Consider the following 20,783-nt stretch of genomic DNA (forward strand, 5'->3'; position numbering starts at 1 on the left):
GAACAAGAGGAAACTCTCTGTCTTTACCATAGTCTTCTTAGATGAAAAATATTCTCAAGAAAAATATTCCAAGGCTCTACTTCTTGATCATTTTGTAGAAATGCAGGCCTTTCATCAGTAGATGGTGCTGTGCGGGAGTTATGAAGTAAATTCAGTTTTTCCACATCCTTCTTGTTCATTAGTACTTTCATTGTTTGTATCAACTGTATCTGGTAGTGAGATGTCTGCTGCTAGGACCAGCAAGTGAGTTTTCCTTGCTTGTCATTTTGTGTGTATTATATTTATATATTTTCCTTCGACTATCTTGTGCTTTAGTGTTTATGAGTATCTCTATCTCACATAATTAAATTTTATTATATTTTTCTTGTCTCTCCCGTTACACCTGATTTGCTGCTTTTTAAATTGTACAGGGGTGTCAAACCGGGAAGTGCTAAATGGTATAGAAGAATACTCCATTTAATTGAGCATGTTAATTTTCAAGGTTGTTTATTAACAAAGTGACTCATTGGAAACGGCAGTTGAAGAGACTGTAACAAATATTTTCATTTTCTCACTGTCTTATCTGCATCTTGTATTATCCAGGAAAGAACATGTGTTTCCTACTTTAACAAATTAACTTTCAAACGAGTCATCAATTATTCTTGGAACTCTTATGATCAACAAAAATCTGTTGGAGATATCACAGGAAAGCAAACAGTTTGGAAGTTAATTGTTAAATTCTGTACCTCTGGGAGAAGTCTTGTAATTAGTGGGCCTGTGAATTTGTAACCATTAGAGAGTTTTCACTGGCAATATTAAAGGTTTTAAGGATAATCGGATTATTTCTGTGATAATTGTCAATAAGAAATCTCCTCATGAGGGAAATGGAAATCAATTATAAACCAACAGTTTATGACCTTGGCACGTGTTTATATTGTGACTAAAACACTTTTTCAATCCATGAAGAATTATGAATAATCTTTCACAACAAGCTCAGTGATTGATTCAGATTTAATTTCACCTGTATATTTAATTGTTCAAATAAATACGTGTGGACTATTTTGCAAATGTTAGAGGCCGTTTTCACATAGTGCAATCAGGGATAAGGTTATTGCTCTGTTTTTGTATTCCGTTCCAGCCTAATGCTAACCTCTCACACGAGGCACAAACACTTCCTCGCAGGATCGGTGGGCAACAATTAGGAACAAATACCAAGGTTGATTTCCTCCTCTGAGGCAAGAGTACTAACTTGAATTTTTATTCCTCTATTGACGTAGCCCAGGCTGAATTTAGCTAACATAACACTGCCCATTGAACAGACTTCAGATCCTCCTGCTCTACATGACTTGGTCTTACAGTAGGTTTACTAACTGGGCTGTGTGGATGCCATATAATCAGTTATCATCAATTTTTCCAGTTAATCTTTGGCAAGTGGGGCGAGAAACTCACTGGGTTGTGAAAACAAGTGTCCAATGTAGAATGCCCTTGAAATGGTCTCTATTGATGAAGGGAGGGTAAAGGGTTCAGATTACATCCTTGAACATCAAAACAAATTGGAACTCATGGACTTTAGTACTTTATTGATGTTAATGGTTAACAGTGCACAAGTGGTTTCCGACCACTGGTCTCTCATTAACCCGAGTTCACTCAGTTTTATGAAGTACAATGAGTTCTCACAATTACTGCTTACTGGGGAGAAAAACAAAGTTATTCTAATTGAGAATGATTGTAAGATTAGATATATTTTTTAAAAGTGAGTTAAAAGAGAGGAAATACGTTGCCGCACCCCAGCATACAATAAGAAGTGATTAAATATAATATTTCTCTGCAAATTCTAGATATGGAATTTCATTGTGTGGTCTGGAGTACTGTAGTACAGATATTACAGATTGCTATTAAAATGGAATCTGGCAGTAAGCAGGAACAGTAGTCAATATGCTAAATTCAATTCCATAGCTACAGTTTGTTGGGCTAGCCAATTAATGTTCCCACCCAATACTGTAAAATTCTCCTTGCTAACATCTGGGACCTTAAGCAAAAATTGGGAAAGCTGTCGCAGAGACCTGTCAGACCTGACATAATTATGGAATTATACCTGAGAACCAATGTTCCAAAAACCACTATCATCGTCCCTGGGTATGACCAATCCCACCAGCAGGACAGACCCACCAGAGGTGGCAGCGGTACTGTGGTATAAAAATGAAGGGGAGTTGTTCTGGGAGTTCTCAACATTGACTCCTTTCCCCTTGAAGTCTCCTGGCACCAGGTCAAACATGGGGGCAAGGAGGCTACCTACTGCCCATCCCCACTGTCATTCCAGCTGATGAACCAATACTCTTCCATGTTAAACACCACCTGGAAGAATCACAAAGGGTGGCAAGGACATAGGATGTATTAGAACATAGAACAGTACAGCACAGAACAGGCCCTTCGGCCCACGATGTTGTGCCGAGCTTTATCTGAAACCAAGATCAAGCTATCCCACTCCCTATCATCCTGGTGTGCTCCATGTGCCTATCCAATAACCGCTTAAATGTTTCTAAAGTGTCTGACTCCACTATCACTGCAGGCAGTCCATTCCACACCCCAACCACTCTCTGCGTAAAGAACCTACCTCTGATATCCGTCCTGTATCTCCCACCACGAACCCTATAGTTATGCCCCCTTGTAATAGCTCCATCCACCCGAGGAAATAGTCTTTGAACGTTCACTCTATCTATCCCCTTCATCATTTTATACACCTCTATTAAGTCTCCCCTCAGCCTCCTCCGCTCCAGAGAGAACAGCCCTAGCTCCCTCAACCTTTCCTCATATGACCTACCCTCCAAACCAGGCAGCATCCTGGTAAATCTCCTCTGCACTCTTTCCAGCGCTTCAAGAGACACGACAACGCAGAATCGCTGAGCAGAAACTGATAGCCAAGTTCCACACGCATGAGGACAGCCTCAACCAGGATCTTGTGTCCATGTCACACTACGTGAAACCCCCATCATTTGGCCTGGGTTTGCAAATTCTTACTAACTGTCCTGGTTTGAGACAATTCACACCTCTTTAACCTGTGATTAAACCTCTCTCCACTCGCATTGTCTGTACCTGTAAAGACTTGATTACCTGTAAAAACTCGCATTCCAACTGTTATCTTGCAATTGAGTCTCTGTCTATAAATGCCCTGTTTGTGAACCCAATTCTCCACTCACCTGATGAAGGAACAGCGCTCCGAAGCTCATGATATCAAATAAACATGTTGGACTTTGACCTGGTGTTGTGGGACTTCTTACTATGCATCACCAAGAGTAGTTCAGTGGCATCACTACTGAACAAGCTAGCTAAGTTCTAAAGAATATATCTGTTAGACTGGGCCTGCAATAAGTGGCGAAGGAACCAACAAGAGGGAAAAGTCCACTAGATCTTGTCCTTATCAATCTCCCTGTTTCAGATGCATCTGTCCATGGCAGTATAGTGACTACCACATAGTCTTTGTGAAGATGAAGTCCTCTCTTCAGATTGAGTATGCCCTCCGTTGTGGGACTACCACCATGCTAAATGGGACAGACTCAGAACAGATATAACTGAACATGAAGAATTGTGGATCATCAGCACAACAATTCTAACTTCCTGGCCTGGCATATCCCTCACTCAACCATTACCATCAAATTAAGGGATCACCTCTGCTTCAGTGAAGAGTGCAGCAGAACATTTCATGAACATCATGAGATATACTTAACAATGAAGTATCAACCTGGTGAAGCTACAACACAGGACTACTTGCATGCCAAACAGGAGAAGCAGATTGTGATAGACAGAGTTAAACGATTCCATAACCAACAGATCAGAACAAAGCTCTACAGTCCTGCCACATCCAGACTAGTGATGGTCAATTAAACAACTAACAGGAGGAGGAGGCTTCACAAATGTCCCCATCTTCAATAATGGAGAAGTCCTGCACATTAGCACAAAAAATAAAGCTGAAGCATTTGCAACAATCTTCAGCCAAGAGTGCCAAATGAATGATCCATCTCTGCCTCTTCTGGAGGTCTGCAGCATCACAGATGCCAGTCTTCAGCCAATTCAATTCACCCCATGTAATATCAATAAATGGTTGAAGACATCCGATACTGCAAAGGCTATGGGCCCTGACAACATTCCAGTCATGGTATTCATGACTTGTACTCCAGGACTAGCCGTGCCCCGAGCCAAGCTGCTCCAGTACAGTGACAACACTGGCATTTAGCCGATTGTCCCTGAAAAGCAGGACAAATCAAATCCGGCCAATTATCGCCCCATTGAACTCCTCTCAATTGTCAGCAAGGTGATGGAAGGTATTGTTGACAGTTTTATCAAACAGCACTCACAAAGCAATAATCCACTCACTGATACTTAGTTTGAGCTTCTTCAGGCCACTACAAGGCACAAATCAGGAATGTGATGGTATACACTGCATCTGCCGAGATGAGTGCAGCTCCAACAAAACTCAAGGAGCCTAACCATTCAGAACAAAGCAAAGCAAAATGCCTTGCTTTCCACCAAACATTCATTCCATCCATTACCGATACAGTACACAGTGGCAGCGGTGTGCACAATACACAAGATCCACTGCAGCAACTCACCAAGTCTCTTTCGGCAGCTCCTTCCAAACCCAAGTCTTCTATCACCTTGAAGAACAAGGGCAGCAGATGCATGGGTACTTCACTAACTGCAAGTACCCCTCCAAGCCACACACCATCCTGACTTGGAACTATACCACCATTCCTTTTCTGTTATTGGATCAAAATCTTTGAACTCCCTCCCTACCACCTTCTTAAGGGCAATCTGGAATGGGTAACAATCCCTGGTCTTGCAAATGAGACCCCACATTCAATGAAAGAATTAAAAAAACAACCAATGCTGTGATTTGGCTGAATTTTGTGTAAAGGAAGTTCTGGAAGACGAGATGTATGTTCCCGAGGAGATTGTGCCCTTCACAAGAACACTGACTTAATGATCAGAGCCGACAGACCTTTTATTATTCAGAGTGCAACAATAGTAGAAGAATCACACATATTGTAGCAATGTCACATACAGGCAATATCTGTGACACACTTTCATTGATCCTTTATTTGCAGATGAATAAAGGTTTGTTAAACACATTTGCATGAAGACAGCATGCTTTTTAATTAAACACTTTTTCAATAAACACTAACAAGATCAAGCTTGCGAAACAATCCACTTCCACATTTTCTGCACAGCAAGCATTCTGAAAACTCCTTGGCTGAAAATAGAAAATGTTGGAAATGCAAAGGTCCCAACTGAACTATTGACTCATCCCATCTCTTTATAGATGCTGTATAGATAGAACTCTTTCTAGTTACATATATGCTCCAGATTTCTGATTGTAGTGCAGATAGTTAATGACAATATTGTTTTATGTATTATTACAGAATGACAGAAGAGGAGAAGCAGATCCTCTGTATTGGACTAGTCTGTTTGGATATTATTAATGTGGTCGATAAATTTCCAGTTGAAGATACAGACACACGGTAAATAATATCACCAATTAGGTCAAAGTTTTCATCCTTTAGCAATTTCATTGAAATCAATTAAATAATTTTTGAAATGAATTCTAACTTTTACTGCTTTTCATCTGAACTGTGATACTTTTGCTATCCCACTAAGCTTCCAGGGATCTGGCCAAGTTTTGCTTTGTTTGGTCACCTCTTTCAGTTGAATCATAGAATCATAGATTCCCTACAGTGCAGAAAGAGACATTCGGCCCATCGAGCCTGCACCGACAACAATCCCACCCAGGCCCTATCCCTGTAACCTTGTGTATTTACCCTGCTAATCTCCCTGACACTAAGGGGAATTGTGCATGGCCAATCAACCTCACCCGCACATCTTTGGACTGTGGAAGGAAACCAGAGCGCCTGGGGGAAAACGACACAGACACAGGGAGAACATGGAAACTCAACACAGACAATTACCTGGAATTGAACATGGAGATTAATCTCTTACTTTCGTACTAGTATGTTGGCATAAATTAAAAAGAAAAAATATATTTACATTTATATGCTGCCTTTCATGACCTGAGAATGCCCTGAAGTGCAATAGAACTCATGGAATACTTTAACATATAGGATATGTGGTAGCCAATTTTCACATTGCAAGGTCCCATAAATATCAGTGTGTTGATGACCAGAAAACCTGTTTTACTGATATTGGCCAGGACACTGGAAAAACCTTCCTGCCTTCTTTAAATGAAAGTGCCATAGGACATACTGCACCTGGGAGGGGAGACAGGGCCTCAATTTAACACCACATCTGGGAGACACCTTTGACACTACAGCATTCTCTCAGTACTGAGTATCTGACTGGGGCTGGAATCCATTGAATATCATAAACCTAAGTCAAAATAATACTCGAAAAATATTTTTTCAAACTATTTAACAAGATTTCAATTCTCACTTGATTGAATTTTTAGATGCTTATCTCAGAGATGGCAGCGAGGCGGGAATGCCTCCAATACATGTACAGTCCTGTCAATACTTGGTGCTTCCTGTGGATTCATGGGCTCCCTGGCCCCTGGACGTGTTTCAGAGTAAGTTAGAATATTTTTTTTATTGCATCACCAAGCATTTTTGTATCTTGATGTTGGTGTGACACACTTCCAGAAGTGTCCTTTATGCTTAATGATACTTTAAACATTCTTCAGTTGTGTGATGTTGTTTGGTCTGTTTAAAATTAATGTATAGATATGTATGGGGTTTTAATCCATGAAAGGTTTTTGTTTAGTTCCTCAGTGTAATCAGATGACAAGAAAGCTAATGTCACATTTATGGAGAGGAAAAATGACTTGTACTGATCAAATCATAAAATGGAATTCCCCAGTTTTAATTATTTCATTTTTGCAGTAAAAAGAGATGTGCTGTTGAAACTTGTTGTCTTGCACTCATCAGAACTGACATAAGAATGCCAAATTTCAAAGGAATCAGCAATTTATACTGCATATCAAAAGAGTGCTGATTGTTTGGCGAGATGTATCTGGTTGAAGAGTTGCCATAGTTAATGCACAAGGAAACTATTGTTTCCCCGCCCCCATCCACCCCGCCCCCCCCACCCCCCGCCCCAATTTTGTTTAATTCAAAAATGATGCAATTCCTGGACATATTTTGTTTGCTTGCAGAGGATGGGTCCTTGAGTATGAATATATGTAGCTTTTAGCAAGTGTAAGTGTGCAAACAGGGAGAGAGGAGGTTAGAGTAAAAGTAAGAGGGGCTGGTCGGCAGTGTGAGAGGGAGGATAGGCAGGTGAAGGGGAAGGGGAGCTCTCAGACCGAAGGGTTGAGGTGTGTTTATTTTAACGCAAGGAGTATAGTGAACAAAATGGATGAGCTTAGAGCGTGGATCGCTGCTTGGAAGTGTGATGTGGTGGCCATTACAGAGACTTGGTTATCTCAGGGTCAGGACTGGGTACTTCAAGTGCCGGGTTTCAGATGTTTCAGGAGGGACAGGGAAGGAGGCAAAAGAGGTGGGGGAGTGGCACTGTTGATCAGGGATAGTGTCACAGTTGTAGAAAAGATGGATGCCACGGAAGGATTGTCTATGGAATCTCTGTGGGTGGAGGTTAGGAACAGGAAGGGATCGGTAACTTTACTGGGTGTTTTCTATAGGCCGCCCAATAGTAGCAGAGATGTGGAGGAGCAGATTCGGAAGCAGATTCTGGAGAGATGTGATAATAACAGAGTGGTCGTGATGGGAGATTTTAATTTCCCAAATATCGATTGGAATATCCCTAGGGTAAGGGGTTTAGATGGAGAGGAGTTTGTTAGGTGTGTTCAGGAGAGCTTCCTGACACAGTATGTGGATAAGCCTCCAAGAGGAGAGGCTGTGCTTGATTTGATGTTAGGGAATGAACCTGGGCAGGTGTCAGATCTATCAGTGGGAGAGCATTTTGGGGATAGTGATCATAACTCTATCTCCATTACACTAGCATTGGAGAGAGATAGGATCAGCCGAGCTAGGAAAGCGTTTATCTGGAGTAAGGGCAACTATGATGATATTAGGCAGGAAATTAGAGGCATAAATTGGAAGGAGGTTTTCTCAGGGAAATGTACGGAAGAAATGTGGCAAATTTTCAAGGACAATTTGTCTGGAGCTCTGCACGGCAATGTTCCAGTGCGACAGGGGAGTTATGGGAGGTTACAGGAACCGTGGTGCACGAAAGCTGTAATGGATTTAGTCAGGAAGAAAAGAAAAGCCTACAAAAGGTTCAGGGAGCTAGGTAATGTTAGAAATCTAGAAGAGTATACGACTAGTAGGAAGGAACTAAAGAGGTAAATTAGAAGAGCCAGGAGGGGACATGAGAAGGCCTTGGCAGACAGGATAAAGGAAAACCCCAAGGCATTCTACAAGTATGTGAAGAGCAAGAGGATAAGATGTGAAGGAGTAGGACATATCAAATGTGACGGTGGGAAAGTCTGTATTGAACCGGTTGAAATAGCAGAGGTACTCAATGAATACTTTGCTTCAGTTTTCACAGTGGAAAAGAATCTTGGTAGTTGCAGCGCAGACTTGCAGTGGACTGAGAAGATTGAGCATGTGGGCATTAGGAAAGAGGATGTGTTGGAGCTGTTGAAAAGCATCAAGTTAGATAAATCGCCAGGACCGGATGAGATGTACCCCAGGCTACTGTGGGAGGTGAGGGATGAGATTGCTGATCCTCTGGCGATGATCTTTACGTCGTCAATGGAGACGGGAGAGGTTCCAGAGGATTGGAGGATGGCGGATGTGGTTCCGTTATTCAAGAAAGGGAGAAGAGATAGCCCAGGAAATTATAGACCGGTGAGTCTAACCTCAGTGGTAGGTAAGTTGATGGAGAAGATCCTGAGAGGCAGGATTTATGAACATTTGGAAAGGGATAGTATGATCAGAAGTAGCCAGCACTGCTTTGTCCGAGGCAGATCATGCCTTACGAGTCTGATTGAGTTTTTTGAAGATGTGACGAGACACTTCGACGGGGGAAGAGCGGTAGATGTGGTTTATATGGATTTCAGTAAGGCGTTTGATAAGGTGCCCGATGCAAGGCTTATGGAGAAAGTGAAGGGGCATGGGATACAAGGGGACGTTGCTTTGTGGATTCAGAACTGGCTTGCCCACAGAAGGCAAAGAGTGGTTGTAGATGGGTCTTTTTCAGAGTGGAGGTCGGTCACCAGTGGGGTGCCCCATGGATCCGTTCTGGGACCCTTGCTCTTTGTGATTTTTATAAATGACCTGGATGAGGAAGTGGAAGGATGGGTTGGCAAGTTTGCTGATGACACAAAGGTTGGAGGTGTTGTGGATAGTGTAGAGGGATGTCAGCAGTTGCAGCGAGACATAGATAAGATGCAAGACTGGGCGGAGAAGTGGCAGATGGACTTCAACCCAGATAAGTGTGTGGTGGTTCATTTTGGCAGGTCGAATAGGATAGGAGAATATAATATTAAGGGTAAGACGCTTGCCAGTGTGGAAGAACAGAGGGATCTTGGAGTCCGGGTTCATAGGACACTCAAAGCAGCGTCGCAGGAAGAGGCTGTGGTTAAGAAGGCGTATGGAATACTGGCCTTTGTCAATAGAGGAATTGAGTTTAAAAATCAGGAGATAATGCTGCAGCTGTATAGGACCCTGGCCAGACCCCACCTGGAATACTGTGCCCAGTTCTGGTCGCCTCATTACGGAAAGGATGTGGAAGCCATAGAACGGGTGCAGAGGAGATTTACGAGGATGTTGCCGGGATTAAGTGGTATGCCTTATGAGGATAGGTTAAGAGAGCCAAGTCTTTTCTCCTTGGAGAGGCAAAGGATGAGAGGTGACCTGATAGAGGTGTATAAGATGTTGAGAGGTATTGAATGAGTGGATTCTCAGAGGCTTTTACCCAGGGCTGAAATGGTTGTCACGAGAGGCCACAGGTTTAGGGTGCTGGGGAGTAGGTACAGAGGAGATGTTAGGGGTAAGTTTTTCACTCCGAGGGTGGTGGGTGCGAGGAATTGGCTGCCGGTAGTGGTGGTGGAAGCAGATTCGATTGAGTCTTTTAAGAGACTTTTGGATAGGTTCATGGAGGTTAGTAAGATAGAGGGTTATAGATGAGCCTAGAAGGTAAGGAAATTGTTTGGCGCAACTTGTGGGCCGAAGGGCCTGTTTGTGCTGTAGCTTTTCTATGTTCTATAAACCCAAGGATGGAAGTTTACAGCTCTGTTGTGGCAGGGGCAGACCCAGAGAATGAAGCAAACTGTTCAAAATTCCACTGACTTTGGCAGGACAAGAAGATCGTGTGGGGGTGGGGGGGGGGGGGGGGGGGGGGAGGGAGTTTATTAAAATTCCACCCGAACTGATCATTTGAAATTGGTTGTTAGTGTAATCTTAGCACACTTGGGATTATTCAACAAGTGTGCCCAATCACAGGATCGCAATCACAATCATCTAGCATTAAACATCATGGACAGAATTTTTCTCGCCCCCATGGTATCTTTTAAAGCAGTGGAGGCAGCCTGCCATTGGCCGGTGGGCTTCCTGTGCAATGCACCCCCCCCCCCCCCCCCCGGGGTTTGCCAACAGCAGGACTGGAAGATCCTGCCAGTGAGAACGGCGGAAAATTCCGGAAGCACAGGCTGGTTGGGTAATGTCAGTACTCTATTGTGAATTTGAATTACAATATACCCTAAATGGTGAAAATACACCAAAGTGTCCAAAGGTTGAAGCTCTTTATGAAAAGGTAAAGTAAAAGTCTTGCATTCTCAGATATAAAAATACTCCAGTTCCATCACTGCAAATAAATCACTTTTGTGTCTTTATATTTCCCTTCAATAAAAATAATGCAATTTTGCCTTGTTGGAATTTGAACTCTGTATTAAATCCCAGAGTGAGAAAATTCTTCTTGGTGAGTAACCTTATTAATTTATAATACAAATTACCAAAGTTTATTGGACAATAAAGATCAATGCTTAAGATTCCACTAGTTGAAGCACGGTTTCATTAATTCTAAGTGCTGTTGCCAGTGGGAAAATGGATACTGAGGTGAGATTCAACCACTTTAAAACTCAGAAAGATACCCAACGTGAATCACGCTGGGCCAAACGCACCTGCCGTGAGAGGCTCCTGAATCAATGATCAGCTGTTCAGCTGACATTCAAAAACACTTCCTGCCTCCCCTTCTCTCAGAATAACTGAAGGGTGAATAACCCAGTCTCACATTAATGCCGGAAGCATTTCATGTTGGATCTTTTATGAGACTAATCTTTTAGAGTTATAACTGTGGATTTACCTCTGACTGCAGCAAGAACCCAGAAAGAATCATTGAAGCCTTTGGCTATGTTTTTTGGATGGCACAGTGGCACAGTGATTAGCACTGCTGCTTCACAGCGCCAGATACCCAGGTGCGATTCCCGGCCTGGGTAACTGTCTGTGCGGAGTTTGCACATTCTCTCCATGTCTGCTTGAGTTTCCTCCGGATGCTCTGGTTTCCTCCCACAGTCCAAAAGACACACTGGTTAGGTCCATTAGCCAAGCTAAATTCTCCCTCGGTGTATCCAAACAGGCACCAGAATGTGACGATTAGGGGATTTTCACAGTAACTTCATTACAGTGTTAATGTTAGCCTACTTGTGACTTGTGCATGGGTTTCCTGCGGGTGCTCTGGTTTTTTCCCACAGTTCAAAGAATCATAGAGTGATAGAATCATAGAAGTTTACAGCATGGAAACAATCCCTTTGGTCCAACTTGTCCATGCTGCCCTTTTTTTTTAATGACTAAACTAGTCCCAATTGCCCGCATTTGGCCCATATCCCTCTATACCCATCTTACCCATGTAACTGTCTAAATGTTTTTTAAAAGACCAAATTATACTCGCCACTACTACTACCTCTGGCAGCTTGTTCCAGACACTCACCACTCTCTGTGTGAAAAAATTGTGAGAGAGAACGCGAGGAAGGAATGAGAGAAGGAGCTTTCCAGAGGGAAAAACAGAAAAGGGAATTAAGACAGTTTAAACTGAGTAAGGAACTGTCAGATGTACCCGGTGAAGACACCACTAGTAAGCCCCCCGCCCCCACCTCCCCCCAAGCTCAGGACTGAGCACTGAGATCCCAAAGTATTCACAATTGGTACCGAGTTTAATGAGGAGGATGCGGAAGCATTTTCTTTATCTCACTCAAAAGCTTGCAATGAAGTTGAAGTGGCCAGTGGAAGCTTGGACCCTTCTACTGCAAAGCAGATAAATGGGAAAAATCCATGAGGTTTATTCCCTGTTGTCTGACCGGAGCTTTCCAAACTACAAGATGATCAAAAATGCAATCCTGAGGGCATACAAGCTGGTACCGGAGACACACCACCAAAAATTCCGATCTTTCCAGAAATGGCCTGAGCAAACTTACATTGAGTTCCAAAGGGTTTCTTTTAACCAATGGATACAGGTGCTCAAAGTGGATCACATCTATGAAAAGATCAGAGATGTGATTCACCTCGGGGTGTTCAAAAACTCACACCCCCCCCCCCCCCTCCCATAAAATCCGATGTTGAGAAACAAAGAGTCTTCAAAGCAGACAAGCAGCAATCATAGCAGATAGGAATTAACACACACACAGGCACCCATCTCAAAGCAAACTGGAATCTGGTAACTCTTACAGGCGAAGGAGGGATAGGGATGGAGGTGAAGCCCAGATTGGCTCAAGAGAGAAGGAAAATATGGAGGGCAAAAACAGATCAGTCTCCAACTTTAAAAAAAAGGAACTAAGATGGTAAACTGGTAAGGACATGCCCGCTGTGTTTTCAGTGTGGAAACTATGAACACATAACGGTAGATGGTTGGCAGTCTGAAAGACCCACAGGTACTGCAGTTAAGACAGGTCTTTAGCCACGAAGGTGATTTGTCTACGCTCCAATGTAGAAGAGCTGCAGAATATCTACTGGAACCTTTTACAGGAAGAGAAAATGGCTGCTGTTATATCTCAGGTGGCAGGCAAAGAGGTAACTGATGCTTGAAGGTTCCCTTGGTTAAAATCAACAAGGTGAGTTGGTCACCAGTACTGCGACAGGTGGGGTTACTCTGATTTTACCAATGCAGTGAGTTGATCTATTGCTGGGCAATGACTTTGTGAAGTGTCAGATGCTGTGTTCAAAGGGTCTACGGAGACCGGGGAAGCTGAGAGGAACATGCAAAATTCTGCATGATGCAGAGGGCTGAGGAGGTCCCAAAAATCCCACAGTGCCACTAAGGATTAAGGGGCTAAAGGAAAACCAGTAGAATTTAAAGAGGTCGGGAAAGAGCCAAAGCATAGTAAATGTACTGGGATGAAAGCAGCAGAGGTTGAAGGGCAATGCAGCAGTGGTATGGTTGGCAGAAACTTTCTTTATGGATTTAAATAGGGACAAAGAATCTTTTCAAACAGACGAGTAAAAAGTGAAGGTGATGCCTCACCTAGGTGAAGGGCTGCAGGGGTGTGCAGCGGAAGCTGGACAGCCACATATGATCTGTGTCCCAGAAGACTCGGGGCAGGTTTGGGCAAACCCCATCCCTGAAAGAAGGGAAAAATGGAAGATAATACTTCCCTAAGGGAAACAGCACTTCTGAAAACCACAAGGAAAATAAAAGTCAAGTGACTGTGGATTTGTCCTCTGAAGAATCAAATCATCGGGTTTTAAATCCAAAGATAACTTGAACCCAGCAGTTCGGATTCAGAACCCATTAAAGACAAAGGCCAGGATTCTCCCAGTCTGCTGTGCTGTTCGGGAAGCGCAGCATGTGACAGGCAGCATGGTTTTGTAAGAGGGAGGTCGTGCCTTACAAATTTGGTGGAGTTTTTTGAGGAAGTGACAAAAACGGTTGACGAAGGAAGGGCCGTGGATGTCATCTATATGGATTTCAGTAAGGCATTTGACAAAGTCCCACATGGCAGGTTGGTTAAGAAGGTTAAGGCTCAAGGGATACAAGGAGAAGTGGCTAGATGGGTGGAGAACTGGCTTGGCCACAGGAGACAGAGGGTAGCGGTCGAAGGGTCTTTTTCCGGCTGGAGGTCTGTGACCAGTGGTGTTCCGCAGGGCTCTGTACTGGGACCTCTGCTATTTGTGATATATATAAATGATTTGGAAGAAGGTGTAACTGGTGTAATCAGCAAGTTTGCGGATGACACGAAGATGGCTGGACTTGCGGATAGCGATGAGCATTGTCGGGCAATACAGCAGGATATAGATAGGCTGGAAAATTGGGCGGGGAGGTGGCAGATGGAATTTAATCCAGATAAATGCGAAGTGATGCATTTTGGAAGAAATAATGTAGGGAGGAGTTATACAATAAATGGCAGAGCCATCAAGAGTATAGAAACACAGAGGGACCTAGGTGTGCAAGTCCACAAATCCTTGAAGGTGGCAACACAGCTGGAGAAGGTGGTGAAGAAGGTATATGGTATGCTTGCCTTTATAGGACGGGGTATAGAGTATAAAAGCTGGAGTCTGATGATGCAGCTGTATAGAACGTTGGTTAGGCCACATTTGGAGTACTGCGTCCAGTTCTGGTCGCCGCACTACCAGAAGGACGTGGAGGCATTAGAGAGAGTGCAGAGAAGGTTTACCAGGATGGTCTTAGCTATGAGGAGAGATTGGGTAAACTGGGGTTGTTCTCCCTGGAAAGACGGAGAATGAGGGGAGATCTAATAGAGGTGTACAATATTATGAAAGGGATAGATAGGGTAAACGGTGGAAAGCTTTTTCCCAGATCAGAAGTGACGATCACGAGGGGTCACGGGCTCAAGGTGAGAGGGGCGATGTATAACTCAGATATTAGAGGGATGTTTTTTACACAGAGGGTGGTGGGGGCTTGGAATGCGCTGCCAAGTAGGGTGGTGGAGGCAGACACGCTGACATCGTTTAAGACTAACCTGGATAGTCACATGAGCAGTCTGGGAATGGAGGGATACAAACGATTGGTCTAGTTGGACCAAGGAGCGGCACAGGCTTGGAGGGCCGAAGGGCCTGTTTCCTGTGCTGTACTGTTCTTTGTTCTTTGTTCAGGGGGCCTGGAGCAAGGTTCGTGATCGATGTAATGTGGGTCACGAGCCTTCCAGGTGGTTTTCCTTTTAGCATAATCGGCTCCCCGCCGATTATCATATTGAAATGAGGATTTCCATATGAATAACAGGCCCGGGACGGTATTCTGTGAACCTGCGAGCGTCTCCCCCCACTCCCCAACCTGAAGTGGTCCCTCCAGCGGCGTTTATGACTGCTCCCCAGTAACAGGAAATGGGTGTCCTGATCTTGCTTGAGGGATTTGAGGCCCTCCCGGAGGTCAAGGGTAAAGGGGGGGTGTCCCTTGGGCAGTGCTAGCCTGGCACTGCCAAAGGGTCAAACTGGCACTGCCCACTGGGCACCTTGGCACTGTCCACCGGGCAGGCCCGGGGAAGTTCAGGAGGCCAGCAATCGGGATGTGAGAGGGTGGGTGGTTGGAAGGCCAACGCTAGGGGTTTGCAAGGCAGACAGGATAGTGATCGGAAAGCCGGCAATCGGGAGGCTGGCGATGGGAGGCCAGTGTGCATGCGCCGATCTGCGCGCTGATATGTCGGCACATGCGCACTGGCCACTCAGGACTATGCTGCCTGCCTCTCAGGCGGGAATAGGCCCCACCCCCTGCTTACCAGAGTGAATCCTGCTCAGGCACTACATTGCTCAGAGTGCCAGAGATTCGTTCTGGTAAATATGCCCAAATACTCTCATTTTCCCGCACGTTGGGCACTTAGATTACTTTGGGGAGAATCACAGCCAAAGTGCTTGAGGAGAACCCAGGCTCCTGACAAGGGCTAAAGGACAGTTTATCACCCATCACCATCCAGAAATAAGAAATATCAATGTGTCAGAACTATTAAACCCATGGGTTGTGGAAACAGCAATTAAGGGGTTAAAGATCAGGCAATGCCGCAGTGCAATAGCAGGAATTTGCATACTGGAATCCTTGGAACAGAAAAGCTGTCTCTACAGCAGTCTGTGAAATTTGATCCTCTGAGTTGAACTTGAGTTTCCACTTAGTCCAATCTTCACCTAAGACCACAAGTCTGTTGGCATTAAGATTCCAAAAGCACGAAGAACAGATGCCAATGAAAATCCAAAGCCACTAGACACCACACAGCTGGGCTTTAACAATGGAAATAATGGAAAATAAACTAAAATCTCCCTCAGGCCAGACCCCAACACAAAGAGATTTAATTATAATTGTGCCTCATCCAAAGAGGGCGATGAGAAACTCAAACTTTATGTGTGGATGTCTGAGTGAAGGTGTGACGATTTTCCCCTATTTTTAAGTGAATACTGTAATGGAGTGCCTTCAGCATTTCATTTCTCCTGGTGGGGTGGTGCTATGATGTGGAGATGCCGGCGTTGGACTGGGGTAAACACAGTAAGAAGTCTCACTACACCAGGTTAAAGTCCAAGAGGTTTATTTGGTAGCAAACGTCACTAGCTTTCAGAGCGCTGCTCCTTCGTCAGGTGAGTGGGAGTTCTGTTCACAAACAGGGCATATAAAGACACAAACTCAATTTACAAAATAATGTGGTGCTATACAGCCAGAAAGTGCTGGAAAAACGCAGCAGATCTGTTAGAATCCATGAAGAGAGAAACAGAGTGAACATTTTGAGTCCAATATGACTCTTCATCAGAATTTATAAGCTGGTTAATTGGACTTGCTCATTCGAGCAAGGTGATTTTATACCTAAAGAGAGAAAACAATTGGAAACTGGATTAATCAGTTGAGCTGCTTGGGCACACAGACTAAATTAGAAGCTACTTTTGACATATTGGAGTTAAGGATGCAATGAAACTCCCTAATGTTGGGAATATTTTAGGGCAAGTTTAAATGCTACAGGTGGAATTCTCCCAAAAGACTTCTAAGTGTCGAATTCGCATGAAAACTGGAGTTATTCATGCTGGTTTTTTCAGTGGGAGGGAGTTCAGGGTAGAATCTCCCACACTCTGTGCACTGCAGAGGCCACCAGTATGAATATCATTAAATTTCAGGGGATGGGGCCTATCCCGCTGGAGAGGCTAAAATCAATGCGCTGAGTGGGCCACTGGGCATGCGTCGATCTGTCAGTGCCAAGATTAGCGTATGCGCAGTGGCACCGCACTGATGGCCTCCCGATCGCTGGCCAGCTCAATCGCTGGCTAGTCCCTTGACCCCAGCATTACGACCCACGGCCCGATCTCTGGCCCCCTGACTATTCTCTCCCCCCCCCGACAGTAACCCCCCCTCCCCTGCAGTGCCGACCCCTACCCCCCAGCAGGCTGACTATCCCTCCGGCTGCTGCCACGCCCAACCTGCTCCAATCGCTGGCTTCCCTGCTTCCCCCACCAATCCCTAGGCAGAGTGGCAGCGGGACCCCCCCACCCCCACCAATGGCCCCCTGCCTTGGCCTGCCCCATGCCCGATGGGTAGTGCCAAGGTGCCCCCTGGGTGGGCATTGGCACTTTTCCTCTTGGGCAGTGCCAGGATGCCAATGCCCAGGGGGCACTACCCCCCACACCGTCCGACCCTCTGGGGACCCCTGATTGTCCCCCCTTCACTCCAGTGGGGTTGGGCCGCTAGTTCCCTGAAAGCAGGGAGCTAGGCCAATTCCCGCTGGAGTGAAACACTCTGGCGGGGGGGAGATGCTGGTGGGCCCAGAGAATTCTGTCCCGGGCCCGCTAATCTCATTCGAATTATTTTCAAATGACCATTTAAAAGATCTTTGCGTCTCCCTCTCCGGCATTGTGCAGACCGCCGCCGGAAATTTGGCACCGGGAGACGCAAGTGGGCGGTGAACAAGTGCGCGACTCCGTGAAGCGGCTGATTCGAGAATTGCCTGGCCCGCTCTGCTCTAATATTAACGCAGCAGGATGGGAGAATCGCGGCCAACATTTCTCCAGAACTTTTCTTTTCAAGTACCCATCTTTAGGTGACCATAAGCACATGAAGCTAGTCCCTTTTAGTGATGCTTCAAATGCTAAGCTCCTGATAGGTATTCTAGTGTCGCTGGTTTCATGACATATTTCACAGGGGTTAATGGAAGATATTATCTTTTAGCTTGGCAGCTAAGAAAATAAAAGGTCAGTGCCATATGGGTTAATCACCTCCTGCACTCTGGGGCAGTCAGAAAGGTTTATGGCCCCATCTCTCTGCTTCCTAAGGGATGTATTTGACAAAATCAGCAAAGGCCATGTGTTAAATGCACGCTGCCCGAGCTCCTTGGTTAATGTTATGGAAACCTCAAAGGTTTACTGGAAGACACCTTCACCAGAAGTCTACCGCCCTGTCCGCCACGGGAATCGGAGCAGGTGAGGGACGGACAATGGGAAGGTCCGTTGACCTCAGACGGGGTTTTCCGGTCTCGGGTTGAGCGAGGCCATAAAATCCCACCCCACAGCTCTAGGCACTGAGGGCTGTTCTCAACTCATCTTCACTAATAAGAGCCTGAAACACCAGGACTTCAGACCTTCCTTTCATAGAGTGACCAATTCCCCCCAACTGCCTATGTACACACAGCTGCTCCAGCAACAACTGCCTATGTACACACAGCTGCTCCAACAACAACTGCCTATGTACACACAGCTGCTCCAGCAACAACTGCCTATGTACACACAGCTGCTCCAACAACAACTGCCTATGTACACACAGCTGCTCCAACAACAACTGCTTATGTACACTCAGCTGCTCCAACAACAACTGCCTATGTACACACAGCTGCTCCAACAACAACTGCCTATGTACACACAGCTGCTCCAACAACAACTGCCTATGTACACACAGCTGCTCCAACAACTGCCTATGTACACACAGCTGCTCCAACAACAACTGCCTATGTACACTCAGCTGCTCCAACAACAACTGCCTATGTACACACAGCTGCTCCAACAACAACTGCCTATATACACACAGCTGCTCCAACAACAACTGCCTATGTACACTCAGCTGCTCCAACAACAACTGCCTATGTACACACAGCTGCTCCAACAACTGCCTATGTACACACAGCTGCTCCAACAACAACTGCCTATGTACACACAGCTGCTCCAACAACTGCTTATGTACACTCAGCTGCTCCAACAACAACTGCCTATGTACACTCAGCTGCTCCAACAACAACTGCCTATGTACACACAGCTGCTCCAACAACAACTGCCTATGTACACACAGCTGCTCCAACAACAACTGCCTATGTACACACAGCTGCTCCAACAACAACTGCCTATGTACACACAGCTGTTCCAACAACAACTGCCTATGTACACACAGCTGCTCCAACAATAACTGCCTATGTACACACAGCTGCTCCAACAACAACTGCCTATGTACACACAGCTGCTCCAACAACAACTGCCTATGTACACACAGCTGCTCCAACAACTGCCCATGTACACACAGCTGCTCCAACAACAACTGCCTATGTACACACAGCTGCCCCAACAACAACTGCCTATGTACACACAGCTGCTCCAGCAGCAACTGCCTATGTACACACAGCTGCTCCAACAACAACTGCCTATGTACACACAGCTGCTCCAACAACAACTGCCTATGTACACTCAGCTGCTCCAACAACAACGGCCTATGTACACACAGCTGCTCCAACAACAACTGCCGATGTACGCACAGCTGCTCCAAAAACAACTGCCTATGTACACACAGCTGCTCCAACAACTGCCTATGTACACTCAGCTGCTCCAACAACAACTGCCTATGTACACACAGCTGCTCCAACAACAACTGCCTATGTACACACAGCTGCTCCAACAACAACTGCCTATGTACACACAGCTGCTCCAACAACAACTGCCTATGTACACACAGCTGCTCCAACAACAACTGCCTATGTACACACATCTGCTCCAACAACAACTGCCTATGTACACAAAGCTGCTCGAATAACAACTGCCTATGTACACACAGCTGCTCCAACAACAACTGTCTATGTACACACAGCTGCTCCAACAACAACTGCCTATGTACACACAGCTGCTCCAACAACAACTGCCTATGTACACACAGCTGCTCCAACAACAACTGCCTATGCACACACAGCTGCTCCAACAACAACTGCCTATGTACACACAGCTGCTCCAACAACAACTGCCTATGTACACACAGCTGCTCCAACAACAACTGCCTATGTACACACAGCTGCTCCAACAACAACTGCCTATGTACACACATCTGCTCCAACAACAACTGCCCATGTACACACAGCTGCTCGAACAACAACTGCCTATGTACACACAGCTGCTCCAACAACAACTGCCTATGTACACTCAGCTGCTCCAACAACAACTGCCTATGTACACACAGCTGCTCCAACAACAACTGCCTATGTACACACAGCTGCTCCAACAACAACTGCCTATGCACACACAGCTGCTCCAACAACAACTGCCTATGTACACACAGCTGCTCCAACAACAACTGCCTATGTACACACAGCTGCTCCAACAACATGCTGGACTGACACTTATTCCCTGGAACTGTATCGGGGAGATTGGCGGTGGTAGTGCAGGGGTAGTAATAGCAACCTTGCTGCAGCCATCTGCCATGGTGCCTCACTTACGGTGCCTGCTGCTTCACCTCTTTGTCCTGATCATCTATGATACTACAGCATAGGTTTCACTGCTTCCTGAAACAATAAGTCAGTTAGGATTATATTCACTGGCGTTTAGAAGAGTGAGGGGGGATCTCATAGAAACTTACACATTTCTAACAGGGTTAGACAGGGTAGATTCAGAAAGAATGTTCCCGATGGCGGGGGGAGTCCAGAACTAGGGGTCATCGTTTGAGGATAAAGGGTAAAC

At 45.3% G+C, this 20,783-nt stretch overlaps 1 protein-coding gene across 4 annotated transcripts in view; it reads left to right on the forward strand.

Moving 5' to 3' along the window:
- The first annotated feature begins 202 nt into the window (after positions 1-202).
- The window catches only part of khk (ketohexokinase), a 54,446-nt gene continuing 33,865 nt past the window's right edge, over positions 203-20,783 (forward strand). For 2 of the 4 annotated variants that reach the window (XM_078222786.1, XM_078222788.1), the window contains exons 1-3: positions 224-243; positions 5,397-5,495; positions 6,437-6,553. In XM_078222786.1, coding sequence (XP_078078912.1) covers positions 5,398-5,495; positions 6,437-6,553 — 215 coding nt within the window. In that variant the 5' untranslated portion in view covers positions 224-243; position 5,397. Of the gene's footprint in view, positions 244-5,396; positions 5,496-6,436; positions 6,554-20,783 lie in introns of all 4 variants that reach the window. The other 2 variants (XM_078222787.1, XM_078222789.1) reach the window with 2 other exon arrangements.

The sequence above is a fragment of the Mustelus asterias genome, chromosome 10 (genome assembly GCF_964213995.1).
Source record: "Mustelus asterias chromosome 10, sMusAst1.hap1.1, whole genome shotgun sequence".
Taxonomy (NCBI): Eukaryota; Metazoa; Chordata; class Chondrichthyes; order Carcharhiniformes; family Triakidae; genus Mustelus; species Mustelus asterias.